Source organism: Elephas maximus, chromosome 2 (genome assembly GCF_024166365.1).
Source record: "Elephas maximus indicus isolate mEleMax1 chromosome 2, mEleMax1 primary haplotype, whole genome shotgun sequence".
Classification (NCBI taxonomy): Eukaryota; Metazoa; Chordata; class Mammalia; order Proboscidea; family Elephantidae; genus Elephas; species Elephas maximus.
In genome coordinates this window covers 61,190,818-61,213,904 of record NC_064820.1, presented here as the reverse complement: position 1 = coordinate 61,213,904, position 23,087 = coordinate 61,190,818, and the positions used below count along the sequence as shown (strand labels likewise).

General features: G+C 36.0%; 1 protein-coding gene across 4 annotated transcripts in view; it reads right to left on the bottom strand.

Annotated features, from left to right (window-relative positions):
• Positions 1-912: 912 nt before the first annotated feature.
• The window catches only part of GPBP1 (GC-rich promoter binding protein 1), a 122,798-nt gene continuing 100,623 nt past the window's right edge, over positions 913-23,087 (bottom strand). For 2 of the 4 annotated variants that reach the window (XM_049864031.1, XM_049864022.1), the window contains exons 8-13: positions 20,776-20,960; positions 20,083-20,223; positions 17,567-17,734; positions 16,895-17,082; positions 6,941-7,043; positions 916-1,950 (exon numbers count right to left, since the gene is read on the bottom strand). In XM_049864031.1, the coding sequence (XP_049719988.1) occupies positions 1,792-1,950; positions 6,941-7,043; positions 16,895-17,082; positions 17,567-17,734; positions 20,083-20,223; positions 20,776-20,960 (944 nt within the window). In that variant the 3' untranslated portion in view covers positions 916-1,791. Of the gene's footprint in view, positions 1,951-6,940; positions 7,044-16,894; positions 17,083-17,566; positions 17,735-20,082; positions 20,224-20,775; positions 20,961-23,087 lie in introns of all 4 variants that reach the window. The other 2 variants (XM_049864040.1, XM_049864048.1) reach the window with 2 other exon arrangements.

Sequence of the window (23,087 nt, the reverse complement as noted above, 5' to 3'; positions counted from 1 at the left end):
TATTCATAAAAAGTAAACTACGAACATGTTCCACATCACAATGTGTGAAAGAACAATAAACATTAGTTAACTGCTAGTGAATGAACAGAAGGCAGAATTACCTGAAAAATAAGGATGAAGATGTCTGATAATAAAAATTACAGAATCTTTTATGGAAGTTATTTAGAAAAAATAAGGTTAAGATTTTAAATGTAAACTTGTAGTAAGTAACCATATTTCTCAGGTCCCTTTTAGTTTGTTTCAGCAAGTACAGTTTGCATGTGATAGATTTCATTAACCTATTAATCAACTAGCACAGTCTGTAAGAAGAGTCCCTAAAACATTCACACACGTGATACTTACAGAACTTTGTCAAAGCATGCTTAACATTGTCTTGTGGCTATTGCTATATTTAACTTGAGATGATTAAACTGAATTATGGTGTATAATAAAAGCCTATTTAAAAAGACAATCTAACAAGATACATTTAATACTTAAGTGTTACCACTATCTCATCCTCAAAGTTTTGTCGGGGGTGAAAAGTGTGTTGTTTTTGTTTTAATTTCTCCATCATCAACAGCCTCAGTAGGATGAAAAAAAATCTGGTTCCTGGTGAAAGCTAGAGAGTTGGGCAGGGTGTTGAGGTGGGAAACAGCAAAAACTCTGCAGCCTTCTGTGAAACACAATTGAAAAAATAAACTCTTTAGGATTAGAACAATCTGACATAACACCTAGAATAAGGAGAAACTAGAAAAATAAAAATACAAATATGCAGAGTCAAAGACTCTTCCAGCCAGCAGTACAACAGAAATGATTTTAAAATTAATGTGCAAATCAAAATAAAGTGAACATTCATTCAATAAGCTTATTAAAGCAGTTGATAAGGAAAAAGTTTTCCATGCATTCTTTTTCTAAACTCTGAAAGTAACTGCCATCTTTAATAAAGTATACTTTAAATGAGTAAAGCGTGTTCTATTTGGAGACCAATGCCTTGAACACTACAAAGAAAGACAATTTTCTGAAAATCCAGTTTATTTTCCATGTTGTGGACAGAGCCAGTCAATGTGATCAGTTTTTCTGCATGTGTAATAATTTATCAAAATAAGTTTTTCCACAAGACTCTTTTCCATCAACTCTGAAAATCTTGGTCTGACAACATACCCAAATAAAGCTCTTGAAAATCACCCCTTAAATTTGGAAGGAAGTGTGGCAAGTCTTTTCTGTAACATTTACTGTACTACGAATGGCTAAAGAGCAATTTATGTTTTAAAAGGTGACTAGTACAACAGTTGAGTTCAGGAAATTAATGTTTTAGTGCACTTTGCTCCAGTTTTAGCCAACATGCTACATTGTCCTTGTTTTTGGGCGCACAAAGTCAACTTGAGAATTTCCATTGTACGAAAAAGGTATGACTCTGCAAGCAAAACAGTGTAAGCTGCCTTTTTTTCTTAAGACCTGGACATTTTAAGACAGAAGCTTTGCAAAACATTACACAATTTTTTATTATTAAATGAGAAAATCTCATTTGTTACATCGTCACATTGCTAGTCAGAGAAATGCTGCAGTGATGAAGAAAAGTCAATGCTGGATCAACCAAAGTCCTCATTTCTACAACATTCATTTACAAAGAAATAATGTTCAACACAGCCCAACACAACATTCTTGGTTTTCTTCATATTGAAGTCCCCCAAAAAAATCATCTTCTAATGGGGTATTTTACTACATAAATTATAGTTCTTCATTTTTACAATTCACCCCAAACTGTATGAGAGATGTATCACACTAAAATTTCTAAAGCTGTTAGGAAATCCTTCACACGTCATCGTCATCTGATGTGTCACTGCTACTTGTCTCTGTATCATCATTCTCAATAGTGGGTTTGAAAGTGCTGTTTTTCCAGGGTCCAAACTTGAAGTCACAGATCAGGCCATTTTTCAAAATACCATTTTTTCTCAGACCATTCTTCTGTAACTGAAATGTCAAAAATAAACAAATAGGTAAACTATTCTCTCAAGAGTAACCTACAAATTAAGAATACTATAATAATTAAATGTAACCATGAGTAAAAATTAATAAAGCTGTATCCTACTCCTAAAATTTCACAAGTAATGATACCATTTGTGAAAAATAAACCAGATAGGTAGAGGTAACTGATCCAACTGAGCTGATAAATAATCCCTAAGAATAAATTATTTATTTTGAAGAACAGCATTTACCATTTACCAAAATTAATGACTTGTATTAGAATGGAAGGAGATTTTGGATCCAAACAGGCCTAGGTGTGAATCATAATTCTGTCATATACTAAGGTACTAAATCTTCCTAAAATTTCATTTCCTTATGGCGAAAACTGGAATAAATACCTTCAAGGTGCTGAGAAGCATACAGTCAGCAACTAATAAGCTACGGCTGTAATTTTATTATTCTGACCTAACAAACCAACATACCCCACAATCTGCTTTACTCATACTCTGTAAAGTAAGTAGAATGAGGAATACAAATTAACAAAAGCAAACAGAGGCCTTTGATTAAGACATTGGAAAAACTAAAGCCTTCTATTTCCGAAAATAAGGAGTCAAAAAAAAAAAGGGTTAGTGTGGTAATAATAAGGAGCTCTGGTAGTGCAATGGTTAAGCACTCAGCTGCTAACCAAAAGGTCAGTGGTTTGAACACACCAGTGGCTCCGTGGAAGAAAAGTCCTGGCAATCCACTCCTATAAAGATTTCAGCCTAGGAAACCCCATGGGGCAGTTTTATTATATCATACAGGGTTGCTGAGTTGGAATTGACTCAACAGCACACAACAAAAACAACATGGTAATAAACTTGAGTCAAAAGATAATATATCAGGGGGAAAAAAGGCAACAGGATAATTGGCCCAAATGGTAAACAATTTAAAGACACAAAATAAAGTGATATTTAAAATAACTATGGACTTTTAGGTTTCATAAAAAAGTGAGGCTCTGGTAATTTTCATCAAAATCTCTAAATGCACTCTTACGACCAAATCCAAAGCAGTGCTTGGAACTAAGGTTTCATATTTTAAAAAGGTCCTTCAATGAAGACTACAAATAACTTGGATAAAGTCCAAACCTGAGGAGCCACTTCCATTATGGCTGATGTTGACTGTTAAACATACCTTGATACAAGTCTAGGGTCCTAGCTCTCAATTGCTCCCTTTCTTCTCCTTATTCAATTCCCTATTTTCTGTAACAGGTTTTCTTTTCTACCTTGCTAAAATTCCAAAACTCATCATGCTACTTCATTTTGAGCAAATGACCCCACCATCTTTACTGAGAAAAACGAAAGCCATGCATCCACCTCAGATGTTCTCAGCCACTGACTCCCTCTTTTAAAGGTATACCGTTTCCACTCCTCAAGCTCTGCCCTTGCCTCATATGATTTATCAGCAAATCCCACTGAAGCATTCCACACCCTGAAATCAGCTGTGGAGAATTTCAATAAAACCAAATCTTATTCTCATGCCTTGATTTCTTTCAAGTATCAAATTTACATATCTAAATGCCTGGACTACCCAAGAATATTTAACACGTTTTTTTTAAAAAAGGGCTCCTAAAACCAGCTCTCCCTCTGTAGTTTCCTGTCATTAAAAAAAAAAAAAAAAAAAATTTTATATGTGAGATCAATTCCAGTTTATATATAATAACATCAATTTCTGACAATTCAAAATTCTGCTGATTCTATTTCAGACCATCTTTTACTGTCACTTCCCTAAGTTTCAAGCCTGCATTTATCCCTCAATTATTTTAATCAATTCTCAACTGATCGACCTGAGTCTAGTGGTCTGAACTGCCCTTCCAATGTATACTTTACACTGTACCTTTACTTCCTCATGTACAAATACGATCATTTCATATTCCAAAAAAAACCTCCAAATGTTTCCTATTACAGAACACACGTCTGACATGGTAATCAAAATACTTCATTATCGAACCCCTTTACATGTATTATGGCTAAGGGCACAGGTTCTGAGGTTAGCCAGACTTGGGTTCAAATTCCAGCTCCACTACTTATTACTCAACCTCCATGAGCCTCAGTGTCCTCATCTATAGAGCAGAGATTAATAATAGTATAGTAAAACCTGTGAAAGCCAGAACCTGTGTACGGCAGAAACCTGTCAGAGAAGGAAAACACAAATATTTTCCACTAATAGAGAGCAACAGAAAAGTCCTAAGACTGTACCCTGTCAAAGACGGGAAATTTGTGAGACGCAGAAAAACAGGCAGTCCCACCAAGTTCTGGCTCTCACAGGTTTTGATGTACCTACTTCACATGAGGGCTACAAAAATGTACTTAACACAATTCCTAGAGGCATTCAGAGCTCAAACAATGTTACTATTAGAGAGGTCACAGAATTTATCATTAAACTAGGACACTTTTGCGAATGAATGTAAGTAATTGTTATAAATAACTATACCACTATAACATGCACAAACTAGGACTCCCCTGCGCAAATGGAGACACAGAATCACCCTATTAGCGTTATCTTGCCCTTTCACTAAAAACCTTCCCTCCTATGCTCCAGCTACCATGAGCTCCCGGCATAACTTATACTTTCTGTTCACTCCTTGCACCAGGAATGTCACCCCCTCATCTTACCTGTCAAAGGCCAGTTCAAATTCAGCTCCTCAGTAATGCTTCACCAGGTGATTGCCAACTGGAATTAATCTCTAGATTAATCACTACAACTGAAGTTCTATGAGCATAAGTTTTTGTTGTTTTTTTTTCCCCCCAGCACTCTAGAACAGTTCCTGGGATTTAGGCACTCAAGAAACATTTGCTGGATTTTCATAATTCTCTCTCTCTCCTCTTCTCACCTTAAACATTTTCAGAACTGTTACTACAATGCTTTGCAATGGAATCTATCTCCCCTCATTAAACTGCTAACCATTTGAAGGGGCTCATCTATGTAAATCCCACAGCATCCTGGGCACAATGAATGCTCAATAAATGTTTGTCAAACTGAAGAAACGGAGTTTACACTCAGAACCGTCTATTTCTGCTCTGTTACCAGTCGCGATATAAATTCTTTTATAAACAGCATCAGCCCCTAATAATTTTTCAAGGATCTAAATGTCAAATAATCTGCCATCACTAATATAACGTCATTATCATTAGAGTTCAGAAAATGTGGACATTATGCTTATATACCATTTATCTCCTTCTCACAGTATGTGCAAAATGGCCTTTACATCAGCTAATTATTTTATGATTGGTAGGGTTGTGTTTTGTTTTTTTTTTTACCTGTCTCATTCATCATAAGATTGTAAAGTCAATTATTTTCATTAGGCAATATCTTGCTTTTCATGGAACTACTTACTTACCCTATGGTACTCTGAATTTTTCTTTTTTTTTTTATTGTGCTTTAAGTGAAAGTTTATAAGTCAGTCTCTCATACAAAAATTTATATACACCTTGCTATATACTACTCCTAATTGCTCTCCCCTAATGAGATAGACATTCCTTCCCTCCACTCTCTCTTTTCATGTCTATTCAGCCAGCTTCTGACCCCCTCTGTCCTCTCACCTCCCCTCCAGACTGGAGCTGCCCCTATAGTCTCATGTGTCTACCTGATCAAGAAGGTCACTCCTCACCAGCATCCCTCTCCAACCCACTGTCCAGTCCAAACCATGTCTGAAGAGTTGGCTTTGGGAATGGTTCCTGTCTTGGGCCAATAGAAGGTCTGGGGACCATGACCCCTGGGGTCCTTCTAGTCTCAGTCAGACCATTAGGTCTAGTCTTTTTACGATAATTTGGGGTCTGCATCCCCCTGCTCTCCTGCTGCCTCAGGGGTTCTCTGTGTGTTCCCTCTGTAAATTTTTCTTGATGCCTTCCTTTAGGTTCAAAACAAATCCTTCAAACAAATACACAAACCAGTAAATCCATACAACAGGACTGCTCAGCAAAATAGATGAGTCTCAAAAGCATGAAAGAATCCAGATCCAAACAATTATACACTGTATGGCTCCATTTATGAAACATTTTAGAAAGGGAAAACTATAGGGACAGAAAACAGATCAATCGTTGCCAGGTGGTGGCACTGGGAATTAAAGGATTGAATGTAAAGGGTCATGAAGGAACTCTGTGAGATGGTGGAAATGTTCTGTATCTTGGTTATTATTGTGGTTACCCAACCATATACACTTATCAAAACTCACTGAACACTTTTAAAAGGTGGATTTTATTATATAAATTATATAATACAATAAACATGACCAAAAAACACCATCCTTCAGAACTATAATCCACTGTCAGATTCACAACTGTACTGTAAAAAATAACACAGTTCACTAAGAATTTCTGAATAAAAAATTAAAACTAGGATGACCAAATCCATATTATGAAGTTAGTATAACTAATTTCCTCAGACTCCATCTGAAACACTTAGAAAGTGTTTTGAAGATCATAATATGAATCATATACATATCTACATATAAAAATTCTATATGACCAGAACTGTAAAAAATTAGTTCTACATGACCAGACGTATAAAAGACATGTAATGCATTTTGGGATAGTATCTAATCTTCTTGGCACTCTAGCAAACGTTTGCTAACAATCTTTCAAAAAGGAAACTATGGGGACATAAAATATAACATTTTAGAATGTAAAATATTCTTGCATCAAGAAAAAAATCAAAGGTTACAGTTATCTGGGAAGCTACGGATTCTCTCTTACTTCTTATCCCTATGCAAAACCAAAACAAAACACAAAAGCCTTTTTTGGAGAATGACAAATCATAAGTCATATTAAATGACTAACGACTGCACATCACAGGTTTAAAGAAGTCATCACTGCAGACTGTTTAAAACAAAGACAATTCTGACCTACACTATGATGTCTAATAAGTTCCTAATAAAAAAAAAAGAACTTATGATTATGTTGTTCTGATTAAGGAAAGGTAATTTAAAAGCAAAGTTACCTGATTCCAGTTTTCTTACCTGTTCACTAATAACTTGGAATTCTCTCATTTCATCCTCAGTTAAGGGAGCACATGTTTCATCATTTTCACTATCCTCCTGCCAGCCCATCTCCTTTAACAACCTAAAAAGAAGGGAGGAAATTAGTAAGTTTAATTTAGAGCTTCATCTGAGTAGGACGATTGCATTTATATTATGTACAAGAAAACATGATCTATTATACAGTGTCCAAGATATATAAAAAAGAATTTCTGAACACATGGTTTGAATATTTTTCTTGGAGTGAATAATAGATAAGCCCAATAAGCTGTCTCTGATAATAAGAATGAACTACTTGATTGCTTTATCTTTGGTGCTGAAGACTCTAGGTTAGAAACTTGCAGTAGGAAACACTCCAAGAAAATTTGCTAAAGTCTTGTACTAAATGGCAATGCTCCCTCCCTCACCTTTTCTTCAATATCACCACAGTCTACCATATTCTTGGCAACCCATCAGGCTTTCTACTCTGAAAAAGCTGGAATATCTTACCCTATCTTATATTTTGTAACACCCTATTTAAAATCACTTCTTACGCACATCCCAACTATAAGCTCAACACATAACACAACTTGAAAAAGAGGCATTATATTCCACAATAACTTTTAAAAAGATAACTTTTTAAAAAGCTCTCAACCAGGGTATAAATATGTAAAATAACAAATATGGTTACAGTATTTTCTCCGACCAATTTATAACAACATTACTTCCATCTTCTGCAAATACAGCTAAAAGAGATGAATTGAGAACCAATCATTTTTTTCTGGTTGGCAAACAAGAACACTGTAGCCCACATCTATTTGACTCAATGACTTCGAAGTTTCTACTTCTTAAATGGCCACATATTTTGTACTGGATCTCACTCGGCTGATTCTTCCAAAGCAACCCATTAAACCCACACTTCTGTCATATTAACTGACTGGATTCTGTGTGTGTGTGTGTGTGTATGTGTGTGTGTGTGTATGTGTGTGTGTGTGTAACTGTATCCCTTAAGTACTTCTGGTACTCCTTCTATTTACAGCTACTTATCTTTCAACTCAGGCCTGCCACACATTAACTACTTTTAACCTTTATACCTTTTTCAGACTCACAGAATACCAGACCCTGAGTAATATGTATCACGGATTTCCCATTTACAGATGAAGAATCAAGATCACAAAAGTAAAATAACTTGCTATAGGAAATCTCAGTCAGGATCATGAGGGTGTAAGGGTTCATTCTGCTCTTACAGAACTCCACAAAACATGGAAGCAGCAGAAGTGCATATTTAGGTGGGAATGTTGGGACAGAAAATTATTCTACTGTGCCATTGCTTTGCACAAGACATATGAAGACTTTTGTTTTGACAGTATGAATGTAATGAATTAATCGCTTTGCCTATCCTTCTCAATTTCATATTCTTCCACATTTGCTGTCCTCATACCCTTAATGTGATTTTCCAAAGAGAAAACTGACAAGCAATCAAAACAGACAAGATAGCTTGAAATTTCGTCAAATAACTCCAGAAAACAGCAACAATTCCCAGAACTTCAAAAATGTAAATTTCTTTTGCCGTATCAATTTATTTGTTACGTTTGGGTTTGTTTTGTTTAAATAAAGCAATACCTTCTGTTAAAAAAAAAAAAAAAGGTGAAATAACTTGCCTACTTGATGGCAAAGAAAGAACAGAACTCTAGTTTCTTGTCTCCCAAGTTAGTATATATTACACCAAAACCTGCCACCTCTGCATTAAAATGTCACAGCCAGCATTACTAATTTCCTCATCCCTTTTAGTCACTTTTCTTTTCCCAATACAATGTCTTATGCCCCCCTTTAATCTAGAGGGCCTACTGTTGGAAGGGCATTTCAATTCACTTTTACCATTTCCAATGTCACTTCACCCAGAATCTACAGATCCAGAGTAGTAAAACAATCTGCTCTTACAAGCACCTCCTACATTTATTCATGTCAGTTTTAAAAACCAATTCTCAATTTAAAAAAGTGCAAATGTTATGAAAGGTCATAAGGCAAGTATTTCTAACTCTCCATCCCTTATCCTCTACTCCCTCCAAAGGCTGTAATTGTTTGTTTTAAATGCTGTTCCAGAAAGAGGCAACAGTTACGTTTCCCTTTCCCCCCACATATAGAAATATCTTGTATCACCAATCTGTACTGCGCTTCCAAGTATTTCTCGTCACTCTCTTTAGAATTATTACACCAAATCATCCTGACACCACTCGCATAATTATCTCCCTCTGCTAAATATTTTCAATGATTTCCCACTTCCTAAAAAACAAATTCCTTAACTTTGTTTATACCATGTCCAGTTGAAATTCCTTAGAGTAAAAAAAGCATTAAGATTAGAAGACTTCTAACAGGTCACAGTTCCTATTCTATCACACACCACCTATAAGACACAGTCCAATTCCTTCACTTCACTGTCTCTTCATCCACATTACTGAAGAAGCCACAGGGCTCTTTCAATGAAGGGCTTAGTTCTCTAAGGTCCTAACTTTTCAATATTGTATCTTATACTCTATTAAATTAAGTCTCCACTTCTGTCAAGATATTCCACCCAGTGCCCCTAGAACAAATTAGTATATATTCAACTCTAAGTATCCTAGCATACTCCTTTCTTTTTCAAAAATGAGAACCCAGTACCCTTGCCCTTACGTCTCATCCTTTAAGGTTTAATTTAGGTCCGAATGATCTCCCCTACTACCCACACCACCCCTCAAATGTCTCTGGCACTCACTTCTACTAATTTATTTGCTGCTTAAACAAGATAACTACCCCTTTGATACCGAGGTTATCCTCAATACCCTGCTACTGGATAAAGTTGTTGAAATTTGACAACAAAATTAGGAGTGATTATATGCTTATTTAATATTTTATATGTTGTATGCATTATAAATGACCCCTGGTGGCGCAGTGGTTATGCGCTCAGCTGCTAACTGAAAGGTTGGTGGTTTGAACCCACCAGCCACGCTGTGGCAAAAGATGTGGTAGTCTGCTTCCGTAAAGATTATAGCCTTGGAAATGCTATGGGGCAGTTCTGCTCTGTCCTGTAAGGTCACACTGAGTCAAAATCGGCTCAATGGCAACAGGTTTGTTTTTTGATACATATTTAAACAAAAGAATTATCACCCTTAAGAACTGTATCACTGACCTGATTGTTAAATTCAACCAGTGAGTATTTATAACTTGAGAATCACAATTAAATTTACAGAAATAATGAAAACATGTAAAAGAAATATCACTCCGTTTTCACAGACAAATAAACCTAAAATCTATAAGAAACTGTTACTTTGTTAGCTTAGAAAGAAACGTATTAGTGGTTTTAAAACACTTACATATATTCTACTTAAACAGTCAAGAGAACTCAAGCTAAGAAATTTAAATTAAAATGGTTCCGTATCGGTAACACCTTTACTCTCTCCCTCAATTCCTCTGGGATCCTTTTAGCATTTGCAACATACCCATAAAACTATCCCCTTTACTCCACATTCACTTTCCAATAATTAAACACTTTTCTAAAAGCCATCGCCTATCTGTCAGTGGAGTGGAAACCCTGGGTGGTATAGTGGTTATGTGCTACAGCTGCTAACCAAGAGGTCAGCAGTTCAAATCCACCAGGTGGTCCTTGGAAACTCTATGGGGCAGTTCTATCCTATAGGGTCAGCAGGGGTCAGAATCAACTTGATGGCTACAGGTGTGGTTTTTTTGGTTTTATCTGTCAGTGGAGGCTGGTGTGCTGCTTTGATGCTCAACATGTTTCACTGGAGCTTCCAGACTAAGATGGGATAGGAAGAAAGGCCTGGCCATCTACGTGTGAAAATCAGCCAATGAAAACCCTACAGCTTATGATGGTTCAATCTGCAAGAGACTGAGGATGGCACAGAACCCATTATTGTTTCATTCTGTTGTGCATGGGGTGGGTCACCACGAGTTGGGAGCAAACTCAACAGCAGCTAACAACATCAAATCTAAAATCCTGAACCCATATTTTATTTCATTTTTGGCTAGTAAGCAAATAGTCTCTTCTCCTTCACTTGCATGTCCACACTATGTAATGGCATTCTTATGTACAATTAATTCAACAGACCTAATTTTATGACAAAAGAGGGATAATCTAGGAAAAAAAAAACTTGGTTGTTAAAACTCTTAAAGTAGACCTAATTACAAAAAACAAAATTTACCGTTTTACTGTTTTAAATAGACAAAATAACCTATGAAGTCTTTAAAAAAGAAAACAATAAAGATGGGTATAAAGCAAAATACTCATTCGGGTAGTTACAATTAGTACCATTTCTTTATGCAGCATGGTTTTTCCCTCTAGATTTTACTCCAACTGCGTTTTTTCACCTTGCTATTTGGCTTAGTCTCAAATCGCATTCTCTCCTTTTTCCAAAGGACCAAATTCTGTCAAAGTACAGAAATAAAGTTTCTCCTCCCTTTGTCTTCACTCTCGTCTTCATCAATGAAACAACCAAACTGCTCCTTACATTAAATATCTGCTCTACAGATTAAAATAAAAGTTAAAACATTTAGTATCAGTATGAAGAATTATAAAAATATTTTCTAACTGGCATAGCTCAGCTTTCTCTAGTTGCTATGAAGTGCTGAAGGGAATCAGGCAAACAACAAAAAGTTACTTATTTAAAGTGTCAACTTCCTTAATATAATCATAACGAAGAGATTCCATAGATAAAGAATTTATTACCTTCATTACTGTATTGCCTATGCTACTGGAGCCCTGGTGGCGCAGTGGCTAAGAGCTACGTCTGCTAACCAAAAGGTCAGGAGTTTGAATCCACAAGGCACTCCTTGGAAACTCTATGGGCCAGTTCTACTCTGTCCTATAGTGTCGCTATGAATCAGAATTGACTCGACGGGTATGTTGTATTTTTTTAATCTCCATTAAAGACAACTCATCTTTTACTATCATTAGAACACCCAGTTTGTTTATATACTTTTCTGTATATAGGGCCTCTTCCTTCCTATCAATTGTCTGTCGAGAAATATTTAAACCACTGTTGGTGAGAGTACAAATTAGAAGAACATTTTTGGGTTAACAATGCAGCAGTACTTAATGGTTTTAAATATGTATGCCATTTGACCAAGTAACTCTACTTCCATAATATATATACTTGTACAAATGTTCAAGGATATGAATATAAGGATGTTCGCATCAGTATCATTTGAAATAGCAAAGAGAAAGAGAGCCTAAATCTTCATCAATAGGGAAATGGTTTCATAAATTACATCCATACTGCAGAATAGTGGTTTCAAGGTGTAGTACAAAATAACTCACTAGAACGATGGAAGAAAATACTAGAAATTTCTATTTATCTTTTAAAAAGGATTTAATTTTTACAATAGTTAAAGTTCCATATGTTTTGACATAGCAGTCACTACTCAGTCTATAAATCAGAGTCATAAATCATTAACTGTATTATGAGGCGGAAGGTAGTTCCACAACTTGGGATGCAATGGTGTGGTTATTTACTCATCCATTTGCATTACATGTGTAGTGATAAAATGTAGTTTATGTTTGCCCAAACGATTTAAGATATTATCTAGTTAAATCAGTTCTAAATATATGTAGTTAAATTAACTTTCATCAAATGAACATTCACATTTATCATCAGCCTAAAAAGTTATTTTAGGCAAAAGGTAAGTCCACATTAGAATGGAAAGACTACAAAACTAAAACAAATGCCTATACTCTCACATACGACAATTACAGCAACATTTAAACAGCACAAGGGAACATGGTTTGGAGAAGAAAAAAAGAATCATACAGATAAAGAATAATGTACAAATCAGAGCAGAACGACAAAGACTTAAAGGGGTCTTTAAGAAAGGTTGTAAGGTCTCATGACTTGAAGAAATGTAGACTGGAATATTAGAAAGTTGAGGTAAAATAGAAATATTTCCCCCAAATAAGTAGTTTTATGAAGTAGGAAGAAACAGAGAAATAAGAGCTGTCACACAAATAGCATGCCCATGTCCACTGCAGCATGATTCACAATAGCAAAAAGATGTAAACAAAGTGCCCATCAACAGATGAACAGATAAACTATGGTACATACACACAATAGAATACTATGCAACGATAAAGAATAATGATAAATCCATGAAACATCTCGCAACATGGATGAATCTGGAGGACATTATGCTAAGTGAAATAAGTCAATCACAAATACTGATGAGACCAACTATTATAAAAAAAGTCAAGAAAAGGTTTACACACAGCAAGAAACAATCTTTGATAGTTTTGAGAAGGGTTGAGGGAAAATCAGTAACTAGATAGCAGACGTGTTAACTTTGGTGAAGGGAAAGGCAATACACAATATAGAACTCAGCACAGCATGACCAAGGCAAAGAAAGACACTGACAGGAATGCCAAAAAAGAGGCAACCACAGTAAATAATATAATGTATACAACCCTACCTACAACAACAGTAAAAACAAAAAGTAAGTTTATAATCAGATACATAGGTAGATACGTACACTGAATATGAGTAGGAGGGAGTATAGGAGTGCACCCACATACATATACAGGTTTGGCTACATATATTTTTACATACATATTCATATGTGCAACTTGTATATTCATACACAGGGCATGGTCATAGCTTTCTAGACACAACCAAACACCTTGGGACCAAGTTGCTTGGGCTGAGGGCTAGGAACCATGGTCTCGAGGGACATCTAGGTCAACTGGCATAACAGTTCCAAGAAAAATGTTCAACATCCTACTTTGGTGAGTAGCATCTAGGATCTTAGTGGCATAGTGGTTAAGAGCTACGGCTACTAACCAAAAAGGTTGGCGGTTCGAATCCACCAGGCACTCCTTGGAAACCCTATGCGGCAGTTCTACTCTGTCTTACGGGGTCACTATAGTCGGAATCGACTTGATGGCAACTGGTTTGGGTTTCTTGTTTGTTTACTGGGAGTCTTAAAAGCTTTCAAGAAGCCATCTAACATATAACTATCAGTCTCCTCTCGTCCAGAGCAAAGCAGAATGAAGAAAATCAAAGATACAAGGATGCAGTTAGTCCAAAGGACTAATGGAGCACATGAACCATAGCCTCCACTAGCCTGAGACCACAAGAACTAGATGGCGCCCAGCTACCACCACCAACTGCTCTGACCAGGATCACAATAGAGGATCCTGGACAGAGAGAGAGAAAAATGTAGAATAAAACTGAAATTCATGAAAAGACCAGACTTACTGGCCTGACAGAGATTGGAGGAACCCTGAGACTATGGCCCCTAGACCTTCCTGGAACTGAAGCCACTGCCGAAGTTCACCTTTCAGCCAAAAACTGCCTATAAAACAACGAACAACACCCATGAGGAATATGCTCCTTAGAACAATCAAATATACATGAGACCAAATGGGCAACACCTGTTCAAAAGAAGAGAAAGCAGGAAAATCGGACAAATGGAAATGCAGAGCCTGGGGTGGAAAAAGAAGGGGTACTGACATAATGCGAGAATTGCAATCAGTATCATGAAACAATCTGTGTATAAATTATCGAACGGCACCCAATTTGCTCTATAAAGTTTCATCTAAAACACAATAAAATGCCCCCCAAAACAACAATAAGAAAAATACAGAAACTGTTATTTTCACTCATTCATTCAACAAATTAAGCACATAGTAATGTTCCAGGCACCATTCTAGGTGCTAAAGATACAGTAATGGACAAAATGGAAAAAATTTCTGTCCTTATGGAGCTTTGAGTCCAAGTGAACATAAAAGTTGAAACTATAAATAAATTTTACAAAGTAACCCAGTTCCCCACTGTCCTAGAATCTGGTTGAGGTTCTAGCTAAGAGAATTGACCTTAAACCCAGCAAAAAGCCAAATCAATCAACTGGGCTGTTAACAAGCATCACTCAGCACTGAGCCTGTTCCCAGGGGATGGTAAGACTTTTTAGCTGGACAAACAACTCAGTGTACAAAAAGCAATTATAGAATAAAACATAACTTAAGTGCATGCCTTAGTAGTTCTAACCCTTTAGTTACTGAAAATGAACTGAAAAGAGTTCCATTAATCCTTTAGGTATTGGTGATGAAGTCATGTGGTTTCAAGACTACAGTAAGTCATTTCTGTTAATGCCTACTCTTAACTATATAAAATCATAGAAAAAAAGAAAATGAAAGTCCACTTCAAGTTTAAATGCTCTTTAATTCTGGGACTAAATCATTTAAAAGTTTACTACTTTAAAAAATATTTAAGACTACAATGACAGCAATAGGTAGTGCTCTTGAGAGTTTACGATTAAATCATATATTGGAAACCACTTGGAAAAGGACAAATTTGGACCACTCTCACACGTCATACAAAAAAACTTAACTTAAAATGGCTCACAGACTTAAATGAAGAAGAGTCAAACTATAAAACAATCAGAAGAAAATAGAAGTAAATCTTTGTGACCCTGGGTTAGGCAGAATTTCTTAGACACGACACCAAAAGCATAAGCAATAAAAGAAGAAAACTGATAAATTGGACTTGATCAACATTTTGCACTTCAAAAGGCATTAAGAAAGTGAAAAGACAATCCACAAAATGAGAGAAAATACCTGTGTATCATATGTATGACAAGGGTTTGTACCCAGAATACATAAAGAACTCTTACAGCTCAATAATAAAAGATAAAACTCAGTTTAAAAATGGGCAAAAGGCTTAAACAGGTATTTCTCCAAAGAAGGTATATGAACAGTCAGTAGGAAAAAAAAATTATTGCCATCAAGTCAATTCCAACTCATGGTGACCCCACGGGTTTCAAAACAGAACTGCACCATGGTTTTCTTGGCCACATGCAATCTTTACGGAAGCAGTTCACCAGGTCTTTCTTCCATGGAGCTGCTGGGTGGGTTCGAACTGCCAGCCTTTAGGTTAGCAGCAGATCTCAACACTGTTAAGTCACTTGAGAAATACGTAATAAAAAACCATAATGAGTTACCACTTCATATTCACTAGAATAGCTATAACAACAACAACATATTAAGAAGTGCTGGTGAGGATACAGAGAAATTGGACCCTTCATACATTGCTGACGAGGATCCAGTCACCTCGGAAAACAGTTTGACAGTTTCTCAAAATGTTAAAGCACAGTTACCATATGTCTCAGCAATTCCAATCCTATGTATCTACCCAAGAGAAAAAAAAAGTCCATACAAAAACTTGTACACAAATGTTTGTATCAGCATTATCCATAATAGTCAAAGAGCAGAAGCAATCCCATATCCATAAGTTAATGAACAAAATGTGATTTAGCTTAGCCGTACAGTGGAATACCACTTGGAAATAAAAAGCACTGATACATACTACAACAGGGATGAATCTCAAAAACATTATGCTAAGTTGAAGAAGCCAGACACAAAAAACAACATAGTATATGCTTCAATTTATCAACTGTCCAGAAAAGGCAAATCTAGAGACAGAAAGCAGACTGATGGTTGTCTATGCAAAAAGCCCCGCCGGCGCAGTGGTTAGGGCACTCCACTGCTAACCAAAAGGTCGGTGGTTTGAACCCACCAGCCACAGTCTAAGAGGAAGATGAGGCAGTCTGCTTCCATAAAGATTTACAGCCTTGGGAACCCTATGGGGCAGCTCTACTCTGTCCTATAGTGTCACAGAGTCGGAGCTGACTCTATGGCAGTGAGTTCTACAATAGACAGTAGAAATGAGGAGTGGCTGTAAATAGGCATGGGACTTCTTTTTGGGTGATGGAAATGTTCTAAAATTAAGATTGTGGTGTGGTTGCACAAGTCTGTGAATATATTAAAAAAAACACTGAAGTGTACGCTTAACATGGGTGAAATCTATGATATATAAATTATATCTCAATGTGCCGAATAAATCACACAACATATATATAAAAATATCAAAATCCTGAAAAGAGAAAATGGCAGACAAGAGAGTAAAAATAATCACTAACCTGTGTTCTGCCTCAAGTGAACTTGAAAGAACATCAGTTTGTGGAAAGGTCGAAGAACGAATAACCTGCTGGGAAATCACCGAGGCATTGCCATTCTCTTGTGGAACTTCACTTTCATCAAAGTTTCGGTTTATATCCCTCTCTTGGTGAGTACTATTGCTGTTATGCAAATTAAATGAGTCGTCATCCTGAATTTTAGGGAGGTAAAAAAAAAAATGAGTTCTAGATAATTTAGCTATTGAGAACTTTAACAGATTCTATCTAAATTCCTATTAATAATACATAAGTGTTTAACACAATCATTAAATTTAGGGGAGATTCTCATAACAACGTAAAACTAAGCTGGCAAGGATAGCCACAGCTTTCTGACCCTATGCTTCCGTTTTTTAAACATTATCTACTCACATCTACAGAACAAAAGCAAAAGCAAAAGGATGAAGGCAAGCAAAACGAAGAAAACAACATGAAAAAGACTTTTCAAAATTTATTTTGCATAGGAACTACAGAAAGAAAAAAGTCTACTTTAGGAAAGAAGTCACTATTTAGTTAGACAAATAATTAGCTTTAGGGAAATAAATTTTTGATTGATTTATTTAAAGGGCCTAAATGATATCTGACCACATATTTCAATGACGTTAATGTCAAACCAAGAGATACTATGAGTTCAATCACCTTCTCTGAGCCAGCATGGCTTTCATCTTCATGTTCCTCTTCTACTCTGTCCCTTTTCAATGCTTTCAAAAATTCACTCTTCTTATCAGTACGCATTCGTGTCAGTTTGGTTAGACGAGGCTGCTGATTAAGTTTGTCAACAGGTGAAGACGAATTTGAACGATTACACTAAGAGAAAATTCAGAAATGCTGATAAATACGCAGCCAGGGAACAAATGCCAACTTCACAACCACGACACCCTATTTTACCTTTATTTGTACACAAAACTGATTTTAAGGTCTATTGCAAAATCTATTTCTCTCTATCCCTAATGTTTTTTTCTTCCCACTGTATGACTGGTAAACTAAAGGATTTTCTTTTACACTTTATTTTCACCCTTCATAGCAACAGTCCAGAAGCAACGAAGGTGGGATGATACTATGATTCCAAATCAGGCATCTGAATACTATTTTATAAAATTGATCCTGGAATTGTTTAAATATTTCTGTATACTATAATACACAGAAGAGTTTTCAAACTGTGTCTCAGAGTTCTAGGGACACAGCTCAATATAATTTAATTTATTATCTATACACACACACACACACACACACATAGGGTTTACAGGGTTGGATTTTACCAGGGGGAATTTCTGTGGAAGGAGGAAGGGAAGGGAAAGAAGACGACTTACTGAAGTCCTTTTGTTTTTGATTCTTTAGTGTTTTATTTTGTTTGAGAGTGGAATACAACAGAAAAAAAATGTTAGAACTCTTTTTCACAGGTTTTTTAGGCAGGAAAATAGGCCTGAACGCCTAACTGTTGGCATTAATGTCTTTATACCGTAATTAATCTAAGCTACAATAAATCAGTTCAGAATACTTGGCTTCCTCAGGTCCTTGCCTCACAATTCTAAAATTCTATGGTTGAGACTATAAATAAGAAATAGTCCACATGAACACAGCCTCATCTACCCTAAACCAGAAGAGCTAAACGGTGCCCAAAAACCAAACCAAACCAAACCCACTGCCATCAAGTCGATTTCAACTCGTAGCAACCCTAGAGGACAGACTAGAACTGCCCCAGAGTTTCCAAGGAGCACCTAGTAGATCTGAACTGCCGACCTTTTGGTTAGCAGTCGTAGCTCTTAACCACTATGCCACCAGGGTTTCCAGATAGTGCCCAGCTACCACTAACTACCCTTCTGATCAGGGTCACAATAGACGGATGCTGACAGAAGAGCAGAAAAATCTGGAACAGAACTCAAATTCTTAAAAAGTCCAGACATACTGGACTGGATGAGGCTAGATGACGCCCAAGACTACTGCCCTAAGGTACTCCATAAACCTTGAACCGAAACTACCCACCTCCAAGGTCACCTTCTAGATAAGTAACAGACGAACTCATAAAGAATACCTGTTAGTACTATGCACCTTTAAAAATCATCTACATGAGACCAAATTGTCAACAATTACTCTAAAGCAAAGATAAATGGTACAGAGACAGGGAAACCAGATTACTAGAAACAAGACACCCAGAATGGAATTAATAAGAATGCTGATACACTCTGAAAAATGTAATCAGTGTCACTGAACAATCTGTGTAGTAATTGTGAAATGGAAACCTAAATTGCTGTGTAAGCCTCTACTGAAAAGACAAAATATTATTTAAAAAAAAAATTAGTATATCAGGGGTTATGAAGTTTCAATACGGTATCCAAAGCGATTTCAGACGTAGCAATACGGTCACAAGAGTTTCTGACCCTAGACTGGTCAAGGAAATCTCTCGTCAGGGAGTTTTAAGAACTTGGTCAAATGAGAAAAAAAATACGTGAGCTACCACATTTTCACAATCAATACAATAACAACATGCACCTTTCTCTCTCCTTTTTCCTCTCTTCCCTCTCAGTGTTAACACTAATGTCCATCACCTTCAAAAGAGGAGGAACATGTAATACAAATCCTCATTATTAATCAAGCAATAACCCTTTCACAAATGTAAAATAATGCGATTTTCATAGCAATTATTTTCTTAACAATTATTCTCTCTGGTTAGTAAGTATATGGACGTTCACCTGTATTATTTTCTCTACTCTTTAGGATGTCTGGAAATTTTCATTAAAATTGTAAAGCTATTCCTGCTTTCTCAAAGTCTAAAAATGATCAGCAAACAGAGGGAAATACATGAGTTAAGTTTTCTGACCAAAAATCCCCTTGCTATCAAGTCAATTCCGAACTGAAAGGGACCCTATGGGACAGAGTAGAACTGCCCCATAGGGTTTCCAAGGCTGTAAATCTTTACAGAAGCAGACTGCCACATCTTTCTCCCATGGAGCGACCACTGGGTTGGAACTGCTGACCCTTTGGTTTGCAGCTGAGTACTTTATCTACTGTGCCACCAGGGCTCCTAAGTTTTCTGAAGAAACTAAAATATCTCATTTTAATGTATTTATTTAATCAATGTATGCCTTTGTTCACTGTTAATTAAATTACCATAATTAAAATGTTACATTCCTCAGGAATAACTGTTAATGACCTACCTCTTTCACTGAATTTGTTGATGGGCTAAAATTCTTGGCAGTTGATTTGAAAGTATTGAAGTTGCCAACACCATATGTAGACTCATGAGAGAAAGAAGTCCCAACTTTATTTTCTTTAGTTTGACTTTTCCACTGTGTAGGCTAAAGAAAAATACACAAACATTAACAGCTATCAAAAAGAGATTATAGGAGGAAAAAAAGGTGATCAGAAAAGGTGATACCATTTAGCTCTTAAAAACAACTACTTTTGTAATACTTCTTTTAATCCTTCCTTTATCTGAATATCAAGGTTTGATATTCAGATAAAGACATCTGACTAAATTGCTATTTATTTTTAAGCTTCAGAAACCTAGTTAGATTTTGTTCACCTGATGTTAAGAAATCACAAATGAGAGTTTCAAAAACAAAGTTGAACAGCAAGGAAACAGTATTACAGATCGTTAAGAAAATATAACTAGTAAAACAAAAATTTTACAAAGTTCATCTACTACCACTAAAACGAGAAAACACACACATATGCCACTTTAAAGATTATTAAAATTAATGACACACAATGGGCCAATTCCTTTCACTTGGCGGTCAGTATCCCACCAGTATCCTCACACTTTGGTGTAAAATTTTTAACTTTCTTTTCACAAAGTAAATAAATTGGTACTAACTCAAAACTTGTATTTTTAATAATTTAGAACTTACTTTTGTAGGTGGAGCAGCAGGTTTTGGGACTAAGCCTTTATAAACACTTGGACCAGTCCCGTTCTTAACTGGCTGTGACTGAAGATTTCCTGCTACTGGGAATCCAGACAGCTGTAAGTCTTTTGTATTACCTTTCTTAATGACCAGCATTCTTGGAGCTCTAGATTTAGGATTCGGAGGATATTCTGCATAAATAAAGCACAGGCAAGAGTTATATACCATTTCAAATTAGCATTAAAAACCTACTAAAAAAATAGTATATTCCAACTCTTGAGTATATTTAAAAAAAAAAAAAAAGGCATTTGCCTCCTGCGTAAGATAATTAAGCTAATTAAGTACTAACTGCATTTCTGCTTAAAAAAATAAAGCAAAATCATAATTCAACAGAATTGAGCAATATCAAGCAATACAAATGAGCTCTGCTAGACAGAGAGGCTTGGAATGTTACCTATGACAAGACTAAGATTAAATTCTAACATATTTTTCATTAATGTAAAAAAATTCCAAATCTACCCTAATGGCTCTTAACACTGAGAATATAAAATAGATTTATATTTCGCTCTTCTACATTCTGAAAAGATAATTCAATTTTCCTAATTCATTTTCATTCTTTTTACCCCACTTGTAAAGTTATCAACAAGCAAGGACTACAGTATCTGTTATGAAAAAGAGAATTTTATTTTCATACTACCAATTCACTCAAATATTTACTGACCATCTAACAAGACTGAGGACACTGTGCGAGATGCAGGCCTATTAGTCTGATCTTTGCTTCCGAAGGTCACAGTAGGGGTAATAGCTGCTAACTGCAAGCATTTCTCTACAGCAGTTGCTAAAATCATGAAAACCACTACTAGAATTTAATCAATGTATAGGTGTAAACAGGTGCTACACATAACTATTATTGCTGTGAAGTATGTCTTCCTTTCCTGAGAAAAATTCGGAAAGCATATGTTTTTTCATAGATGGAGAGTTCAGAATAAAAGAATTAACTCAAAGAGAAATCTCAGAAAATCCAGAATTACGTCCATGTATTAAATGGATATGGTGGTAATACCCTGCCCCAAACAAACTAAACCAAACTTCCTTCTGGACCATTTCAAAAATTACAACTAAACAGGGACACCTAAGGGAACCTGAAGAGACTCTCAGGTTCGTATAAGGTTACAAACTCTCCAGAAGATATGGCTGGTATCGTGCTTCATTATTGCAATGCTGAAGGATAAAAGAACAAGGACCTAGAGCAAACTGAAAAAGTTCATCTTTCCAAAAATTAAACACATGTGTTGATCTACTAGGGAAAACATTCCAATTTTTTGGTGCCTAAAAAGGCTAAGAAACCATCTTCAGGCATACAATGACTCAGAAAATATACAATGTATACCTTTTCTGAGGAAATTACATGTTAAAAAAAAAAATAGGAAGAATAAAGATCTCCAACAGAGGTCAGTGAAGAACACTAGAAACGGTACAAAACAAATTTTGCAATTACTTTTGAAACACAGATGACAACATGAATAAAACACTAAGGACGATTCTTGAAATTAATAATAAAATTTAAGAGAAAATCTTAATAGCCTGGATCTTAACATCCAAACTAAACAAAACCCAGGAATCTTGAGGAATGAATGATGCTGGAAAATGACAAATGTTTTGGAGCAGGGAAAAGTTGTATCAGGACACCACAATTAGTGAAGTCAAAATACAACTGATAAAGACTTCCAGTTCAATACAGCTGACTAATCACACAAATTAATCCTTCTCTTTTAGACCCTTAGAAGAGGAAAACAAATACAACAGTAAAGAAGAGAAGAAGGGCCATCAGTAAGAGTGATCTCAACATGCATTTCTAGAAAGGGAAATAAAGGAAAAAGCTTCAATCCAGAGTGTGCACAAAGGGACCTAACGGTTTAGAAGGGAGAAAAACTGCCCCATAAATCTTTGAGATTGGGACTTGAAAATGCCAGATATCACAGAGGGTAGAAATAAAACTTTTTCTGAGAAGGAAAATCAAATTCTTGATGTTCTAGAGAACATACTTCAGGCAGAGGGCAAATGATACCACATGGAAGGCTGGAGTACAAGATGGCGAGAAAGAAAATTTTTTGTACATGTTCAATCTCTGATCAAAGCTACAAGGCACAAGACAGAAAAAAGAGATAAGCAATAAGCCATATTATCTTTAAGCTTCTATATAGTTCCTGACTACAAGGTTCACCTTTTCTAAAATTGGATTCCTAGGCTATCAAGAAGAAAAATATTCTGGCTGTTTCCTCCATGAGGACTTCAAATGCAAAGAATGACAGAATGCT